This window comes from Aptenodytes patagonicus, chromosome 1 (assembly GCF_965638725.1).
Source record: "Aptenodytes patagonicus chromosome 1, bAptPat1.pri.cur, whole genome shotgun sequence".
NCBI lineage: Eukaryota > Metazoa > Chordata > Aves > Sphenisciformes > Spheniscidae > Aptenodytes > Aptenodytes patagonicus.
The window spans coordinates 198,808,114-198,824,752 of NC_134949.1; the positions used below are offsets into that span (position 1 = coordinate 198,808,114).

A 16,639-nucleotide genomic window follows, 5' to 3' on the forward strand; every position below is an offset into this window, starting at 1 on the left:
TATCTTTTAACACATAGTGATGGCTTCATATATTTATAATGCAAATTAAATATTCTCTTACCATAATTTTTAACTTCAAATTCAGCAGAAACATTAGACATTTCATATTGATGAAACCAGGCTTTGATTTTCCAAGTTCCAGGCCTAAAGTTCAGATTCAGGAGAAAATAGTTAATTAGGATTCCTCAGATATTTTGTGATGCTAATATATTTAAATTATCACTAAATGCTACTATTTTCCTTGCTTTGCTCTCATCCCAAACTAATTTATTAATGGGTTTCTCTTTGCTGGGAGGAGCTAGCAACATATTTCCAAATATCCTAGGAAACACTCAAAAAAGCTTTATGAGGAAACACAAGATAACATATTTGCAAACCACATGTAACATGCGCTACCTTCTAAAAGCCCTCAGAAATAGATAACTCATCATGTGTTTCCTACAGCTTATCTTCACTGTGATGTCAAAATCAATCTAGCATGCAAAACCACACTGCATATTAAGTAAAAGCTTGACTGTTTTAAATCAGAGATAATTAATTACACTCTGCAAACTGAGCCCTTACAGGAGTGCTCTCCTGAATGTAGTCATACGGTTGAGCAGATATTTAAGCAGTTTACTAAATTGTTCCTCACCAGAATAAATGTTGCTAATTGCAGCATATTAGCATTAAATTCTGGACTCATCTCTCCAAGATGAGGTGCTTAAAGGTAAAAAGATATTAACCATAGGCTCAGTCTCTGCTCCATGGTGAGAGAAAGACAATTTTGAAAGATCATTCAAGCAATTCAGCAGTTAAAAAACTTCAGTACTCCAACAGGTCAGGGGGATGAATCTGGATGGTTTGATCCTGCTAATAGGAGGTGGGGTTAGTCCTCCTCACTTTAGACATTATACTGTGAGGTCTTTCATCTGCGTAGGTCCCCTCAGGCTCCTCTACAGCCAACGGAGAGAAGCAAACAGTGCTGAGGCACGGTACCTCTCATCCCGACATAGGCATCTAAACCAGGTCAGATGAATCGCAGCCTACATATGCAGCTTTCTCTCCAGTGTCAGAGAAGGGAGTGTGGGGTGACTAGCTCAGGTGTAGACCCTGGCACGGCAGGAGGCTCCAGGGCTGGTTCCAGAGGAACCAGACACAGTTCCCTGCTGTCACATGCTGACAGTGAGCCGTGGTGCTTCCCAGGTGTAATCAAAGCAAAACTGCCGGCTTTACTGTACCTTGCATCTCCCTGCTGTTCTAAATAAATGGCAAAGCAGACAATACACAGTAAGAAAAAAGACAAGAGGGGAAAACAGGGGAGCAGAGCAGGAAGAAGGGAAGGGAAGGGCAGGACTCTGTTTTTAGCTTGAAGACAGTTCTGCTGCAAGAGACATTTTGACACGTGAACTGTTTTAATGCACAAGGCACAGCAGTAGCGTACTCGGCAATGTCAGGTATTTCAAAGTTTTCACTGAACGCTGTTTTTATTTTCCGGTCTGACTTTTTAACCACCATTCCTTTTGAATTCTGTTGAGAGAGAGAAAACAAACATAAAGTTATGCGCCAGGCGTCAAGCATTGACATCCAAAAGCTCAAGTTCATATACTAGTCCTAAGGAAGAGAAAATACAGTCTTTACTTTCCTACTTTAATATTCACATGTTACCTTTCCCTCCATGCTCCTGATATTGGCCAAAAATGACTAGACATATCTCACAATATGTAAATACCCATTTCTGGAGAGGAGTCATAGCTATAATTTTACTCTTGGTTCTTTTGTGGAAATTTTTCATAGTGCCTGTGCTGAAGCAGCACCCATTAAAAGTGTTTTTTGTATACTTACTAGCACAGCAACTGTAACTGTATCATCTGCTGGCCTCAAAGCATTGTCCAGAATGAAGATCCTGTATTTTACTGTTTAACAGAAGAATAAACTGTGTTCACATATTTATTTCTGGCCTTTCTAGACTGTAATTATTATGAGCTCTAAACTGAGTTACTGAATTTAGGATAAAACACTTTCTTTTAATGAAAAGAAGTCTGAGAAATTTCAAAAAAGAATTACATTCTTCCATAGGCTTCTCATGTTACATGACCACACACACGCATTTTTGAAGCAAATTCCAAAAAATACACAGGGAGCCTCACTCACTTTTGTATTCCTTCTGCAGTCAAGGGCTGCAACTAAACGCAAGAACTTTTTGACCTCCTTCTCTTGTTACTTAAGTAAATTGTTAAATAACAAAACAGTCATGGTCTTAAAGTGCAAAGGATACTTATTGCTTGTGTTGCAAGCAGAAGGAATAGGGTTTTTTTTTGCGGGGTTCTCACAATTTTATTTTCCAAAGGAAAGTCATTATTATGCTTTTTGAACAAAAAGGAGCAGATTTTGTTTGGCTCCTGCTAGAAGAAAGAACGACTTTTTGATTCCGGTGGCATTTCCACGTGGGTTGCTGCAATGTGCAGTGCAGACCCTGCAAGAAGCCCTGGCTGCAGAAGGAGATTTTAAAATCTGGACTGGCTGGTATGCACAGAGATAGCTGGGGTTAAGCAAGAAGGATTTACATTAGGAAGGATCAAGTCATTATTTCTTTTTCTAATCATGCCCTTGTAACATCTATATTCAACATCTGAAATGCAGCATTTGTATTTTAACCTTTGGAACTTGGTGTGTATATAGGCTTATCTGTCTGAATAAAAATGTAGCCTTTCTTGGAAGACAGGAGGATGCGAGTGCTTTGAATGGTCTCCTTATAAAGCTCCCTGCTTTCGGTGACTAGCAGAACATACGTCCGATTACTCTTCTTGAACAGGTCGTGTTGCAGAGGCCCTGGCTTGACCTGAGAGGACAAAAGGAAAAACCCAATAGAGTCAGGCATGAACCTGGTAACTTTGAAGCCACACAGCTGAGGGCCAAAAACAGCTGAAGTGCTTAAATAATTTTATTAGCACCATTCAACAGAAGATACTCAATTACATCTTTCTTAATGGGTGTTATACCTTTCTTACTGGGTAAATATGTCTCTGTAAGTAGAAATACTATCTAATCCCCCATTTTCTGCCATAGAAATACACATTATTCTGTCCAATGGCAATAACGCAAGCCCAGTGACTTTTCTTCAGCCTACATGCATATTAAATTCCAGTTACCATATCATTTGGTAGCTGTAGCAGCATCCTGTAATCCTTCATTTGCTAAAATCTTGGCTATGAGCTTTACCTCATGCAGGTTAATACGATGTTTCTAAACATCCTGCTCAAGAGGAACCTGATCTGAAAGCTCAGCTTTTAGCTTTGGGAGTAATCGATCAGAGCTAAACTGAGTCTTGCTGTGTGCTGTTTTCCAAGCAAATAGCCCAAACCAGTACTCCTGAACTAAATGCTGCCAGACTTCGAAGAATCATGTCAGAAGCAAATGATATAAAGTACAATTAATCAACTTAGAGGTCTGCAGAAACATCACAAGCTTTGGACTGAGAGACTGTGCGTTTTTCAAGGTTTCCCCTGTTTTGTAAAATGGTCAATATGCCAAAGGTGCGAATGCAGTCTTAATTTAAGTGACGCAGAACAACAAACAGTGATAAAACAATTAAATGTTTTAAAATTTAATTTCATCACTGATCTACAGTGATGAAAAGATCTTTCATCACCATGTGACAAAACCTTGGGTTTGCTTGTTGGGCAACCGAAAGAGCACTCACAATCACCACTGAAATTATATTAGGCATTGCTTTATTAGCTGGTGGGGTGAACAGGGTGCTGCTGTCACTGGAATTGGTGTTTTGTCTTCTGTCTCTAGGGATCAGTGTTGCCTCTGTTCCAACATATTCCTAGTACAGATTATGTGATTTTTATCACCATATTAAAACCTTTACATCACTATGATGGTAGACTCACCATTACTTTTTTCATCTCTTGGTAGTTGTTATTTTGGTTAAGGTTAAAGATGATCCTCTCTGATAGGAGCTGATTTTTTGTCTCATCTTTGAAGTATGCTGTAACTTGCACAGGGTGCTGCGCTCCATGGACTTGAACAGTTATTGTCTCATGTGTGCCCAAATGTACCACGTTTGGGGCAGTAATGAGAAATCTAAACCAACATAGAAACAGATTGTCCAGTATGTAGGCTGATTTTTGCATAATACAAGAATGTCCAGCCAATACAAATTTTAAAGAAAAAAACAGACTCTCACAGAATAATTGAGCTTGGCACTTGTGGAGATCACCTAGTCCATCCCCCTTGTTAGTCAGAGTAGAGGTTAAAAGCAGACAGTTTCTCTCCGACTGATCCCCAAATTCTGAACCATCACATTTAGGTCCTACAAAAGATCAGCTCGCATAGATAGGAGCAAAAAAAACCTGCAATGTATCCCAGGGACCGCTAATGCCATTTATAGCCTGGTTTAACTCAGAGAAAGTTCTATAAACTCAACTTTCTGGAAACAAAACCTGGCCATGCATTAAGAAACAATGAATAGGTATTCATGAATACATATTTGATACTACGAAGTCATGTATCTTCATGTACTAGCACCTACAGTATGCCAGCTTATGCTTTAATATGTCAGGAGGTATCAATGTCCTATATAACCATATGTATAGGGTTTCAAGTAGCTGATCTTCATTCAGATGTCACTGTTTGTGAAATGCTGGTAATGAGAGACCATGGAAGGTGATACCACAGCCCTGGGAAGGGCTGAGTTGGAGGCTAAACTGGTTGGGATTTAGTTTTTTCTCTTTATTACTTTCCTTTATTCTTAACTCTGCTCTGGTGTTCCTTGGTAATTATTTTCATCACCTTTAGAATGCAGATCATCATTCTTGCTCTCTTTTTTTCAAGTATCTCTTACACAAAAATCAGAGCACTATATGAAGAACTGTGTCTTAATGGTATAATGACACATACACAAGGAACAGTTCTGAGCTCAAGAAAGCTGCTTTTGGAAAATGATTATTCTGCAGAAGACTTCTAAAACGAAAGGTAAATGATTTTACCATTATCAGAATGGGTGAACTTTCTCTTTTTTAACTTTTTTTTTTTTTAATGTTTCTTCTTTCTTAAATTTATAAAATGAAAGGTGGGGTATAGAAATAAGGGAATAAAACTGGTATGTTTTTTTCAAATGAAACTCAAATTTACTTCCTTTTCTTCTGATAATAATCATGGTGCACTGTGAAAACAGAATAAAAATAATCTCTCTCCTTCCATATGATTAGTGAAATGCATCACAGATGGTCTGAGTCTTTACACAAACACAGGAATATTGGGAAAGAAAACCAGAACAGCCTCTATTAATAAAAATTAAATGTTTTATCATTTTTACCTATACATTTGTGAAAATACTTTCTAATGTTTCTAGTTTACAATGAATGATGAAACGTGTTTCAGTTACATCTACCCTCATGCAATGCTTGGTTCTGATCTTTATTGTTTTCATTTGTCTAATTGTCTTCTCTAATTCATTAGTCAGGCAGGTTTGGCATCTATATACATTCAAATGCTTGAATGTTGAGAAGAAAGTTTTCATTTTCAGCTGTTGTATTTTCTCAGTGGCATTGAAGGGGTTTTACTCTAAAAGTGTCACTGCATCACCCACTCAGAATCTGTTGGCTCTAGCAAAAGACAAGTGAACTTACTTACACACAAGACCTGTCTTCACATATGGGAAAGAGAGCGTAATTTTTGCTCTTTGCCATAGCCTACAGAAATTTAGCGTGTTTTTTTTACAGCAGTATAGTTAGTTGTTTAAAAATTTACCTATGCAATGGCTCAGACAGACAGGGTCACTAGCCTATACTGCCGATAATCTCAGCTAGCCAGACATAAGCCAGATCTGGTCTCGAAGCATCATGACAATATTTTCCTGATATAATGTTCAGTTTCATATACTTAGTATATTCAGCACCTTGTGTTTCCCACATCCATTTACCTCAGAAAAAAAGTATCTCAGTCCCTGTTTCCACTAAGATTTTCTCACAGACAAAAAAGCCAGTGCTTTACTGAAGATGAAGTGTGTACCAAGATGCATCATTAGCGCTAGATACCCCAATATAAAGTTTCTGTGCGGCTGTAGTTTTCATGCTGACATGGACACTGGAGGTCAACACCAGACTGCAGGCAGAAGTCTGCATCTGGCTAAAACCTCATAAGAAGAGAAATATTTGGGATTGGAGATAACCTCAAATGTGGGCTGATGTGGAAGGAGAGGAGGGTTTGTCCTGCCTGCCCAAATATCTCATCAAAGCTCTCCTCTGGCTATGGCAAGTACCTGAATCTACTTGACCCTGGTGGGAACAAAGCAAGAGTCTCTTTTCCTGTACCTCTGCCCTACAGGTAAAGGTCAATTTGAAGGACCTTTAACATGCTCCATAGGTTTTCACAAAGAGTTACATCTATTTCCCAAACGCAGGAATTTGTCCAACTAGAAGAACCAGTATCAACATATGTAAATCTCCACTAAAATAGAGGATAAGTACAGAAAAATCCTGAAGCTTTCCCAAATGTGCACACTTTTCTTTCTGCAATGTATAAACCAATTACAGAAAGGAGAGTTATTCTTTCCCAAGATTTCCCAATCTGATAAATGTCATAAACTAAAGATGAACAAGCAGCAATAACAGCATTAACATCATGCTTTAGTAGGGCATTTTTAATTATTTGTTACTGAATGGAGATGTCTCCCCTTAAAAGTGCCTTAAAAGGGCAGTTTTAAGCTTTTTACTTTTTACCTATTTAAGGCTACACAAATTTTCAGCGGTCCAAGAAACAGGCTTTGTTGATTCTCTATCAAGACCATTAGCATTTCCTACTTTCTCTTTCAAAGGATTTGTTAGCAGTGAAGAATTAATAATAAAGTATACTTACGATGGTGCTTGCTGTGTATTGGATAACAGCAAAAAAAAGCTCATCAAAAATACCAGCCTTTCCATTGGAAAACTCTACAACATCTGCAAAACAGAAATACCAAACAGCCAGCGTCAATCTACTCTTGAGGTGCAGGTTGTAAGAAATGGGCTGACGGCACATTGCAGCAAAGAACATTATCTATCCCAGTTATTTATTAATAACTTGCAAAACTGTGCAAACAGTAACGACAAACATGATAGTGATGCACAAATTAATAGCCTGGGGAGAGACATTCTGGACTTAGCCAGAATTTTACGTTTGATTATTCATTCATTCTCTTCCCAGCTTCAATATTTTCACACGATAGCAATTAAAAATCATGTGCAGAGACAAGTTTTCACAAATACTGCAAAGGTAATCCCAAAATCAAACAGGAGACCATGGCTAAAAGAGTGGCTGTAAAGCACTTCTAAATGGGGACAAATGCAAGAGACAGGTCCCTTCTCTACGCCATTACTTAACTCCAGGCATTTCTGTGGTCCAGCAACGGTGAGAGAAAGTTCCTTCTGGTTTAGATAGCACCAAAGGAACTGCAGTGGAAATCTGCCTGTACAACTCCGTCCCAATCTGTAGTGCTTGAAGGCATTCATTGCTTTAACTTAAGTGGAAATAAAATGGATGTCTCTGAGCCAGTCAGCCCAATTTTCCTTCATGGTCAAGACAGAGGGCTTTCCCAGGGGGTAATTAGTCTTATCTTAGCATAGGCATATAAAATGACTCATCAGCTGAAGGCATTCCAGACTGCAGGAAAGACACACACTATCCTAAAAGGCAGGATATTCAAAAACAGGAAAAAAAAAAGTCTGAGGAATAACTGCGTGCAGGAACCAGTTTTGATCAAAGGCAAATGAAAGAACAAACAGAAACTCTCATCAGGTCTCATTTTTTCAAGCCTTTCCTGGATTGTTTTCTCCCAAACATAATCTTGTTGACTCATGAAAATGGAAAAATGCCCATCTGATTTACAGGCAGGTCAAATCCCAGAAATGATCACATGGCTGCCCACAAGTTCGGGGGATAAACTGCCCTTTAATGCACCACATTTAAGCCTGTGTCTTTAATTATTAGCAACGGATGCCTTAAATCAGCACTCCATTATTTGTAAGGTGAATTCACGCTCACAGCAAGGGCTCGCTGCCCACAGTCACGTTGCACTGTGAGGGTGAAGGGACCTCCACCTTACCTCATCCCTTGCCTTAGAGACTTCCCTTGCCTTGCTCTTCAGACGTAAGCAGCTTCTCAAATCTACATTTTCCAGCAAGAGCTGCTGCAAGATGAGGTAGGGGAAGAGAAGGTGTAATGTGTCAACAAACCAGTTCACTATTTTATACTGAGGGTGTCACAAACGTGGTAGCTCCCTCTGAGAAAAACACAGATGCATGTTTTGCCTGCTGTAGGCATAGGTTTTTTTCCAAGAGACAATCAATACATGCAATGATTAGGGAACAGCTATTGTATGGAGACAATCCACATTAATAGGTACCTTCTTACAATTTGGACAGGTAAAATTATTCCATTGTAGATTAATTCTTTAAGCCTTGGTTCTTGAGACAAGTTATGAGGTCAGTGCAAGAGCACATTGATAGAGGTGAAAGCATATTAGTGGGAAGTAGGAACTACTCCACAATTCAGAGGCCCAGGAATTGTCATGCCCATCAAAAATAAATAAATGTGTAAAATATCATGAAAAAAAGAATTTGGTTTGTGCTAATGCGAATGACATACTATTAGTTTGTGCTATTTGCTCCTTCCTCTGGACTCAGGTTTAGATGATTACGCAGCTGTTGATTTGGGGAGGTCTTCTGACCAAGCCCATCTAGGCTCCCCTTGTAGTCAACAAAGTGGCCCAAAGTGCTGTAGCAAAGAGGAGGCAGATGCTCACATCGAGACTTACTACTGAGGAACAGAACATATTTAATTTAACTCGCTAAGGCAACTCTCTGAGTCATCCCTGAGAGCTAAGGCTGGGTGGGAGCTCCTATGGGGAGTAAAGAAGATTAATGCATTCAGCTGACTGCTCTAAGGGGACTCACTTCTAGCCACTGTGCCAATCAAGTTACATATAAAATATTGCTATGTTAGAAATGTTATCTGTTATCTCAGACTTTCTGACCACTTTCTAGAAGCCTCTGCTTGATTCTTGTTGGCAGAGAGAGACAATGCTCCAATTGTACATAGGGCCTTTGCTGGGACAGCCAAATTTTGGTAGTGTAGGAGTGACAGCTGAACTAAGGATCCCCAGGAAAGGGCCTACCAGCCTTGGATTGTTCTCAGGATAAAATTAGAAAATATAGAAATACCGTCTTTATAAGGCTGAGAGAGGTCTCACTGTTGTTCTGTGACTCTGGAAAGACTACTGGGCAGAAACCCAGCTCTGGGATTGCTCTACTTTTCCTTCAGTTTCTTTCTTTCTTTCTAGCAAACTGCTGCCTTATTAACACTATTCTTATGACATTTGCTTGAATCAGCTGAGTACTCTCCCAGTATTTAATATAGGAGAGAATTCAGTGGGTTATCAGCTACTGAGCAGGCCAGCAAGTGCTCCATCGTCCTTTCCCTATGGCATTGGTCACCTCAGTAGGCATCAACTGTGGGTTTAATAGAGCTTAATTTACAGTTGAAAAATAAAACCTGTCCCCCAGATTAAAAAGAAAAAGAAGAAAAAAAAAACATCAGAAAACACAGATGAGAGTGAGCAGTGGTGATGAAGATTTGATAACTGCCATCAGAGTTAGCAATCCTGAAGAAATGAGAGCAAATTTGAAATTGTATTTGCTGCAGCTCAGAAATATACTGTGATTTCTTCAGTTGCCTTCACCCTTCCTCTTTTGGCTTCCACTCTCACTTCACCTGTCAGCCAGGAGGGAGACGGTGAGGAAAGGTACCTATGGATCCTCAGGGTCCAAATCTGTGCTCTTTGGGAGATGTTTACAGGAGATCAGAAATGGGAACTGTTAAGACCAAAGTTATTTTCACTCTGCCCTCCCTCTCATTCCCTCTGCAGTTATGCACTGACAAAACTGATTTATTTCCATGACAAAATCACATCATTTTCCTCAGGGCCTCCGGCCTCCCAAACCCAAGCCTGCTGGTGAGGAAGAGCAGAGATTTCCACCACAAAGCTGGTCTGTGCTCAGGGCAAAGACAAAGGTTTTGTGGAAGAAGAAGTTCTTTTGGGAATAGGTCTCATGCTCTCCCCGGGGAGTAGAAGACACTTTTTAAACTTGCAGCTGGTAAAATAAGGACTTCTCACTCTTGCATGAACAAAGAGGGGAAGTTAATTAAGGGCAGCAATAGCTACGGAGCATGCTAAGGCTCCTGCCATTTCCAGTCAGTTCCACTGCTAGGTCTTACACGGCTGCCATCCAAGGTTGGGGCTGATGCAATCACTGAGCAATCTCAGTCACTAAAACAGAACAAGAAAACAGTATGAGTGTGTCCTTTTTTTTTCCTCCAGACAAATAAAAAATAAGGAAAAAAAAATCAACATCCGCATGCTCAACGCCCTTTCCTTGAGAAACACAGATGGAGTTCTCCCAGCTGAAAAGCCAACAATTTGCAGAAGTCTGCAACACAACCAGCATGGATTTCCTGTTCCTGAAGTCACAGGAAAGGCAACTTTGCACTGTGGGGTCATGCCAAAATCTCGCCGTTGTGCCGGTCTTTATCAGAGGGGAGGAGAGGGTCTTTCCATTGTCTGGGCTGGCTTGTTTGTCAGGGGACCGAGGTCTGGTTGTACAGCTATACAAACAGCCATGTATGAGCTCACAGTAAGACATTTTCATGGATCGCTTTTTAAAGGGGATCTTGCAAAAGCCATTTTTCGCTTTCACTTGTTTTTAATTGGATTTGCACACTTTTGCTTCCTTGTGAAGTATGAATATATATATATGTGTGTGTACATAATGGCTATCCATAGCTATATGTTGCATAACCATTTTATACTTGAATTTAAGGAGGTGTTCTGACTCGTAATAATAAAGGCATTTTTTCTCCAAGATATAAACCAGTAACTGCAAATAAATAGGGATTTTCTCACTCTCTCTCAGAAACACAAAAGGGCAAATGTAGACATAACCATTTATATAACTAAGCTTAAAATTTCTTATGCTTTATTTGTCTGTCTATGGGTTTCTATAAAACAATCATTGCACCGGTACTCTATTATCACAGATTCTTCAGATTGGCTGGGATTGTGATTTCTAGTATAATGCAAAATAATCCACTCCAAAGCCACATTAAAATATAAAATAATAAAATGAAATGAAATGAAATAAAATAAAATTCTCTTGGTTGAAGGTCTCCAGCATATGCATGAAAGAGGGAACACAGAAAACTCACCCTACAATGACTTAAGCACCTGTCTTTTTTCTAAAGGCAAAGGTCCTTTCCTATTTACTCATCAGCCACTTTTAATCAGGTATGCTATTGATCCTTCAGTTGACCCACAGTCCAGTACAGTGTGTGGAAAGCACAGTCTGGGAATGACGTATGTGTAAGAAGGAACTAGTGAACCCTGAACTCAGGGAGACAGACTTGCTTTATTTTGAATATATGCTATCTCTCCTTTCAGTAGCTTCATTTGAACTTTGTAGGCTTTCACAGTGTTTTGATCACCAGCAGTATTTTTTGTTCTTTGGCTTGAAGTGCTTCCACAAGGCTTTTTCCCCTTAATCTGCCTAAATACTAACAAGACCAAACTCTTCTTTCACTTTCCTCCTGCACTCTTTCACCTCTGACTGGCAGAAGGGTACAAAGGACAGCTTCACAAAGCACATTTTACAAATAAGCACTGCGGTGATGGCCTCTTTGCCGAGTTACAGGGAACTGTGACAAACACAAAAGGCAGTATTTCACTTCTGACACTTCAGAAAATTAGATTTTGAAATCCTTTTTCAATAGCAGACCATGAAGTGTGGGTCTAATTTGAAAAGTTCCTCTTAACAGCACGAAAACTTCTCTTTAGCACCAATGTAAATTGAAAATGTAAATTTAAACTATACTTTTTCTCTTTACCATAATCTAGGTCATGAATTAAAAAGTTAATCTAGGCTCTAGTTGCTTTTGCCATGAAAAATTGTCCTTTTTGTCAGTATTTTCTTTAAATGTTCTGCATTTAGTGCTCCTAAGCGTATCTGCTGATCCCCCCCTCCCCTTTAAAAAAGGAAAACCAATATATCCATGGGTTTTTCTGCTCTCACTGAGGAGCCTGGATTTGGGGGGGATTAAGCAACCAGACTTAGTTTTTTCTCATGGGTTCCTCCCTCATTATCCCAATGGGTAGGCTCAATTCTGTGATTTTCTTAACATAGTGTCAAAAACAAAAAGAAAAAAAAAAGAAAAAAAAAGAAAAAAAGAATTTAGGATTTGTGAAGAATATACAAAACCAGCACTGCTTCTGGGAATTTCATATATTGCAAAATGACCTATATAAGACAGCATGGTATTTTTAGGTCAGGCAATAATTGCATTATACCACTAACATAGTATTTCACCCTACTGTAATAATGCATCCTGTTTTTTTGGTTAACTACCTTTTTCAGAGTCTCAGAGCTTTTGGAACCTTCAAGAAATATAGGTCAAATTTAATAAATATACCAACTAGAGCTTTGCTGAGAGAAAAAGTCTTTGGACAGGTCATGGCCAGGAGGGGAGGAGATGTCTGAGCATGCAGGTGGCTCTCTCACCCCAGGTGAAAGCAAGGAACTGCTGGAAATGAGGAAGAAGAAAACAACTTGGCCTAAATCATACAGGGTATCTGGGGTCCCGCCATTGTACCCAAACATCCTGACACTCTGTCTAGAGTCTTATTCTCAAATCCATCCTTTGTGTTTTTCTTTTCTTTCAATTTCATTGTAAAAACCAAAGACAAGCCCATTTTTCCTCACTACCAACTGTAACAAATACACATTACCTACAAAAATTAACATATTTCAAACATTTTGATCTTCTCCATTCTTCTGGACTGTAGTGAACATAATTGTCTCTTTAGGATACTCTTTTCTTCTCCTTTTCATGGGAGCAAAAGATAAGAATAAGTTAAAAAAGCAAAAGGCATCTTGAACATATCAGTGGCAAAAGCTAAAATTTTAACTAGCTGAGAAGAATAAGAATAAAGGTTATACATTCAGTTCTGTGCATTTGGGAGCATATCGTGAAATCGAGGAAAACCAGCCTTTTATGCAGGCAAAATTTAGAGAAGTAATTTATAACTATTACTGACCCTCATTCCTTGCATTTCCTGACTTGTTAAATGGAGATACTCTAATGTTTCAGACGATTGCACAATTATAGTAAAAAATGTTTCACAAAAAAAAAGGAGAAAAAAAATCACATACCACGTACAACCACAGCTAGCCATGGCTGCTGTGCCACTGGCAGCTTTCCTTATTCTGATCTGCAAATTAAATCTAAAACATTCACTTCACCCAGTAACTCAGAGACACATGAGACACAAGGAAGCTTCTCCTCTCCCAAGCCTGGGAGAAGGCTCTGCTCTGACCTCCATCGCACTTAAGCAAGTTTAGGTCAGCTCCACCGGCAGATCAGAAGCTGTCCTACTTTTTTTGATCCCTTGGTTTTAATGTTCAAGGATGAAATTCAAAGAGAAAGGGGGAAAGGAGACAGGATATGAGTGTCAGGAGAGTTTTGTTTTTATTGTAAAGGAGAAGCTGCTCAGTTACACCACGTTTCAGCATCAGGAGCTGCAGTACCTCCCCAGGCAGAGCATTAGCTGTCCTGTTATAGAGGAGTAAAATCTGGATGACTTTTGCAGCAGCTCAGTGGGACAGGTATTCAGGTAATGCATGCTGGTCTCTTCTTCCTGCAGAAATTTAGCCATGGAGCTCTGACCTTTTGCAGCCATCAGCTTTTTAGGCAGCTATTTGGATGAACAACGTGCCTCTTTGTACTGTCAGGCGTAGGTACCGTACCCAGCCTGAACATGGCAGTCGTAGCAGGAATCTTCCCTCTCGCTAACACAATTTTGCAGAAAACTGCCTCCAGCAAAATAATATGAAAGAAGACAACTCAGCTGCCCTCTCAGTGGCTTAGGTGCAGAGGGGAATATTGATGCCTTCAGAAGGGGCCTGGCTGGATGTCCCCAAAGCCCTGCTGATGGTACTTGGTCAGACACGCCCTGCCCAGATCATACGGTTTACACATTGTACCTACAGAAAGAAGGTGAAACTACAACAAAATGGGAACACAAAGGGTGTTTTCATTTATTTAGTCAACACATCTTGGAAGGAGCATGGAGCTGTTGTTGCTAATATGTGAGCACATGTTCTGCTATGCATTTTTATGATGTGGGTCATATTTCCAGGCCATTCATGCTTGATTTTGACTTGACTTCTGAATGAGGAAGATGAATTTTCAGTCACGTCAGGATGTGCCTTAAAAACACCTCTGCACTGTGCTGACTGCAGCCCATCTTGCAACCCTGCTGTGAAAGCCAAGGCTGGGGCCGTACGTCTGCTCTCCCCTCTTCAGGGTGGTGGGGCAGAGAGCTTTGGCAGCCAGTGCCATCCAATTCTGGGTGTATCTCTTAGCTTGCTTTCTTCTACATGCACTGGCCATGCCTGTTGTGTCTGTCTCTGGCTTGGCGAAGGTGGAAGAAATAAATAGCCGGTGAAAGAGCCGGTGCCCATGGCACTCTAAGCCTCAGATAGAAGCTCAGGTCTGAAATCTAATTCCCAGCCTGCTCATGCTGTTCCTGGGCTTGGACACCGTCTAGTCCTGCACCCGGAGCCCACTGGCCTCTGCCATCCAAACGGTGAGGCAGGCTCCTCCTCAAGGTTATACACAGCATGGGGGTGCCAAGGCTGGCCCCTACCAAGCATCTCAGTCTTGGGCTGCTATGCTCTACCTTACAGGCTTTTTCTCATTCCTTGCTGCCACCAGCAGCAGTGTCTTAAGTAAATTTGGGGCTGGCTCCCATTTCACAGGCTTTTACATTTCTGCCTGAGCAGTGACAAATAAATAAATAAACAAACAGTCATCAGAGATCATTAAGAATTACAACATAATGTAATGGAACGCTAAATTTCCAAACCTCCCCTTTCTTTGGTGACTTCACTAAAGCTTGTTGGCTTCAGTAAGTACACTGCAGGTGTACATTTAGGCAGCAAGCCCAGCTTCAGTTGCTGTGGAGAAGAGTATTAACAGCATTTACTTGTACATTATTTTGTAAATATCTGCCATAGGTTTGCTGCATGCATTATCCAGTGAGATACCAAAAAGTGTTGACTCACTGTGGCAGCATCAATGCCTCTGATCTCGGTCACGTGTGGGATGTTAATATACTCCAAGACAGAGAATTCTGCAGCTAGAATCTGCTAAGCCTCCAGCACCTATATACTGCTGTTGCTGTAGCTTGAAGGAGCATCAAGGAAGCTTTGGAACAACACAGTCTGAAAAAAAAAATGTTTTTCCCTCTATCCTATGGTTAGAAAAGGTGTATTCCACATCTGTGATTATCCTCTATGTGATTATTCACAAATAGCAGTCTGTATGGAAAGGAACACAAAGTACTCTGCAGAATATTCCCATCTCGGTAACACACCCCTGCATGCGCATAAAAGATCGCATGCCCCTTTGAAAATATTACCCGGGACAGCACTCTGCATCTTCAGTGACAGCTTTCACATCTGTAATTTCTACCTATCTTTTTGCTTCCAGGGTCTGGCTGTGTCTGTTTGCAAAGCACCACTTAGCCTAGCAATGGGACAGTCAGAGACGTTGAAGGGAAGTGTGCATGCCTCCAGCAGCGGCGTATGTAGAGTCCTGGTGCCATCCAGTGGGCAGCTGTGCTTTCCACCACGGAAGCAAGCTTTCATGAAGAACTGTGAAATTGCCAGTCCTGCTTTCTGAGATCCCCTTCTACCTCCCAGACAGGTACTAGGAGAAACAGAGAGTCAGCTCCGGATTCACAGGCACACGGGTGGTTCTCCACAGCGCAGGCTGCTCGTACGTGAGCTGCGTATCTGAGCTCCATGACAGTCAATACAGCTAGTGGGTTTTAAAAAGCAATTTGGGCTGTACTAGTGCAGTGAGCTATCCTGGTCTGCTCTAAGGAGTGCTTAAGCACTTGTGTGTAAAGAAAGAGAAAAAAAGAATAAAACCCCCTCAAACATGCCCCAAGTGACCCACTGGCAGTTCAGAATCAAACGTGTTTGTCACGTCCCACCTGTGGGAAGGGGAGAGTGACTAAGGTCCGCAAATCCCCTCAGTGTGGATTAAGGTGAAATAACACTCAAGGTCCAAAAACAAACTCCAACTTTAACGGCACGAACACTTCTACAAGCATCAACCCTCTATGTCTTAATATATAAGACAAGCTAAGCAGCTTTGTGAGGAGTTGAGGTAGGCCTTGTATTACTCAGCAACATCAAAAGCAGAGAGCAAGAAGGAGGAGGGGGGGAGAGAGAGAGAAAGAGAGAGCTGGGAAGCAGGAGAGAGGTAGAGAGAGAGAAAGAAATCACCAATCCTGGATCCAGTGTCAGACCTGCCAACGGGGGAAGGGTGTCGGTGGGGAGAGTGCCCTAAGGAGGCTCACGTGCGCCCCTATTTATTGGCTCCAGCCCAGGTTGGAGGTTTCTAGAGTCTTCTCTGACCCCAGCTCCAGGAGTGGTTGAGACATTCGTCAGTCAAGGATAGTGACACCGGGCCTCTCCCCGTGGCTGGCTTCGGGAGCTTTTCCTGGGGCATTGTCAGTGCTCACAGCACAGCCACGTGGGCCTCGTCCCTTACA

General features: G+C 40.9%; 1 protein-coding gene across 2 annotated transcripts in view; it reads right to left on the reverse strand.

The window, feature by feature from the left end:
• LOC143174094 (complement C4-A-like) overlaps nucleotides 1–16,639 on the reverse strand; it is a 63,635-nt gene that overhangs the window by 43,169 nt on the left and 3,827 nt on the right. Inside the window, exons 2-7 of one of the 2 annotated variants that reach the window (XM_076364202.1) lie at nucleotides 6,847–6,929; nucleotides 3,879–4,071; nucleotides 2,638–2,821; nucleotides 1,825–1,895; nucleotides 1,424–1,509; nucleotides 62–144 (exon numbers count right to left, since the gene is read on the reverse strand). In XM_076364202.1, coding sequence (XP_076220317.1) covers nucleotides 62–144; nucleotides 1,424–1,509; nucleotides 1,825–1,895; nucleotides 2,638–2,821; nucleotides 3,879–4,071; nucleotides 6,847–6,911 — 682 coding nt within the window. In that variant the 5' untranslated portion in view covers nucleotides 6,912–6,929. Of the gene's footprint in view, nucleotides 1–61; nucleotides 145–1,423; nucleotides 1,510–1,824; nucleotides 1,896–2,637; nucleotides 2,822–3,878; nucleotides 4,072–6,846; nucleotides 6,975–16,639 lie in introns of those variants that run through there. The other variant, XM_076364201.1, reaches the window with a different exon arrangement.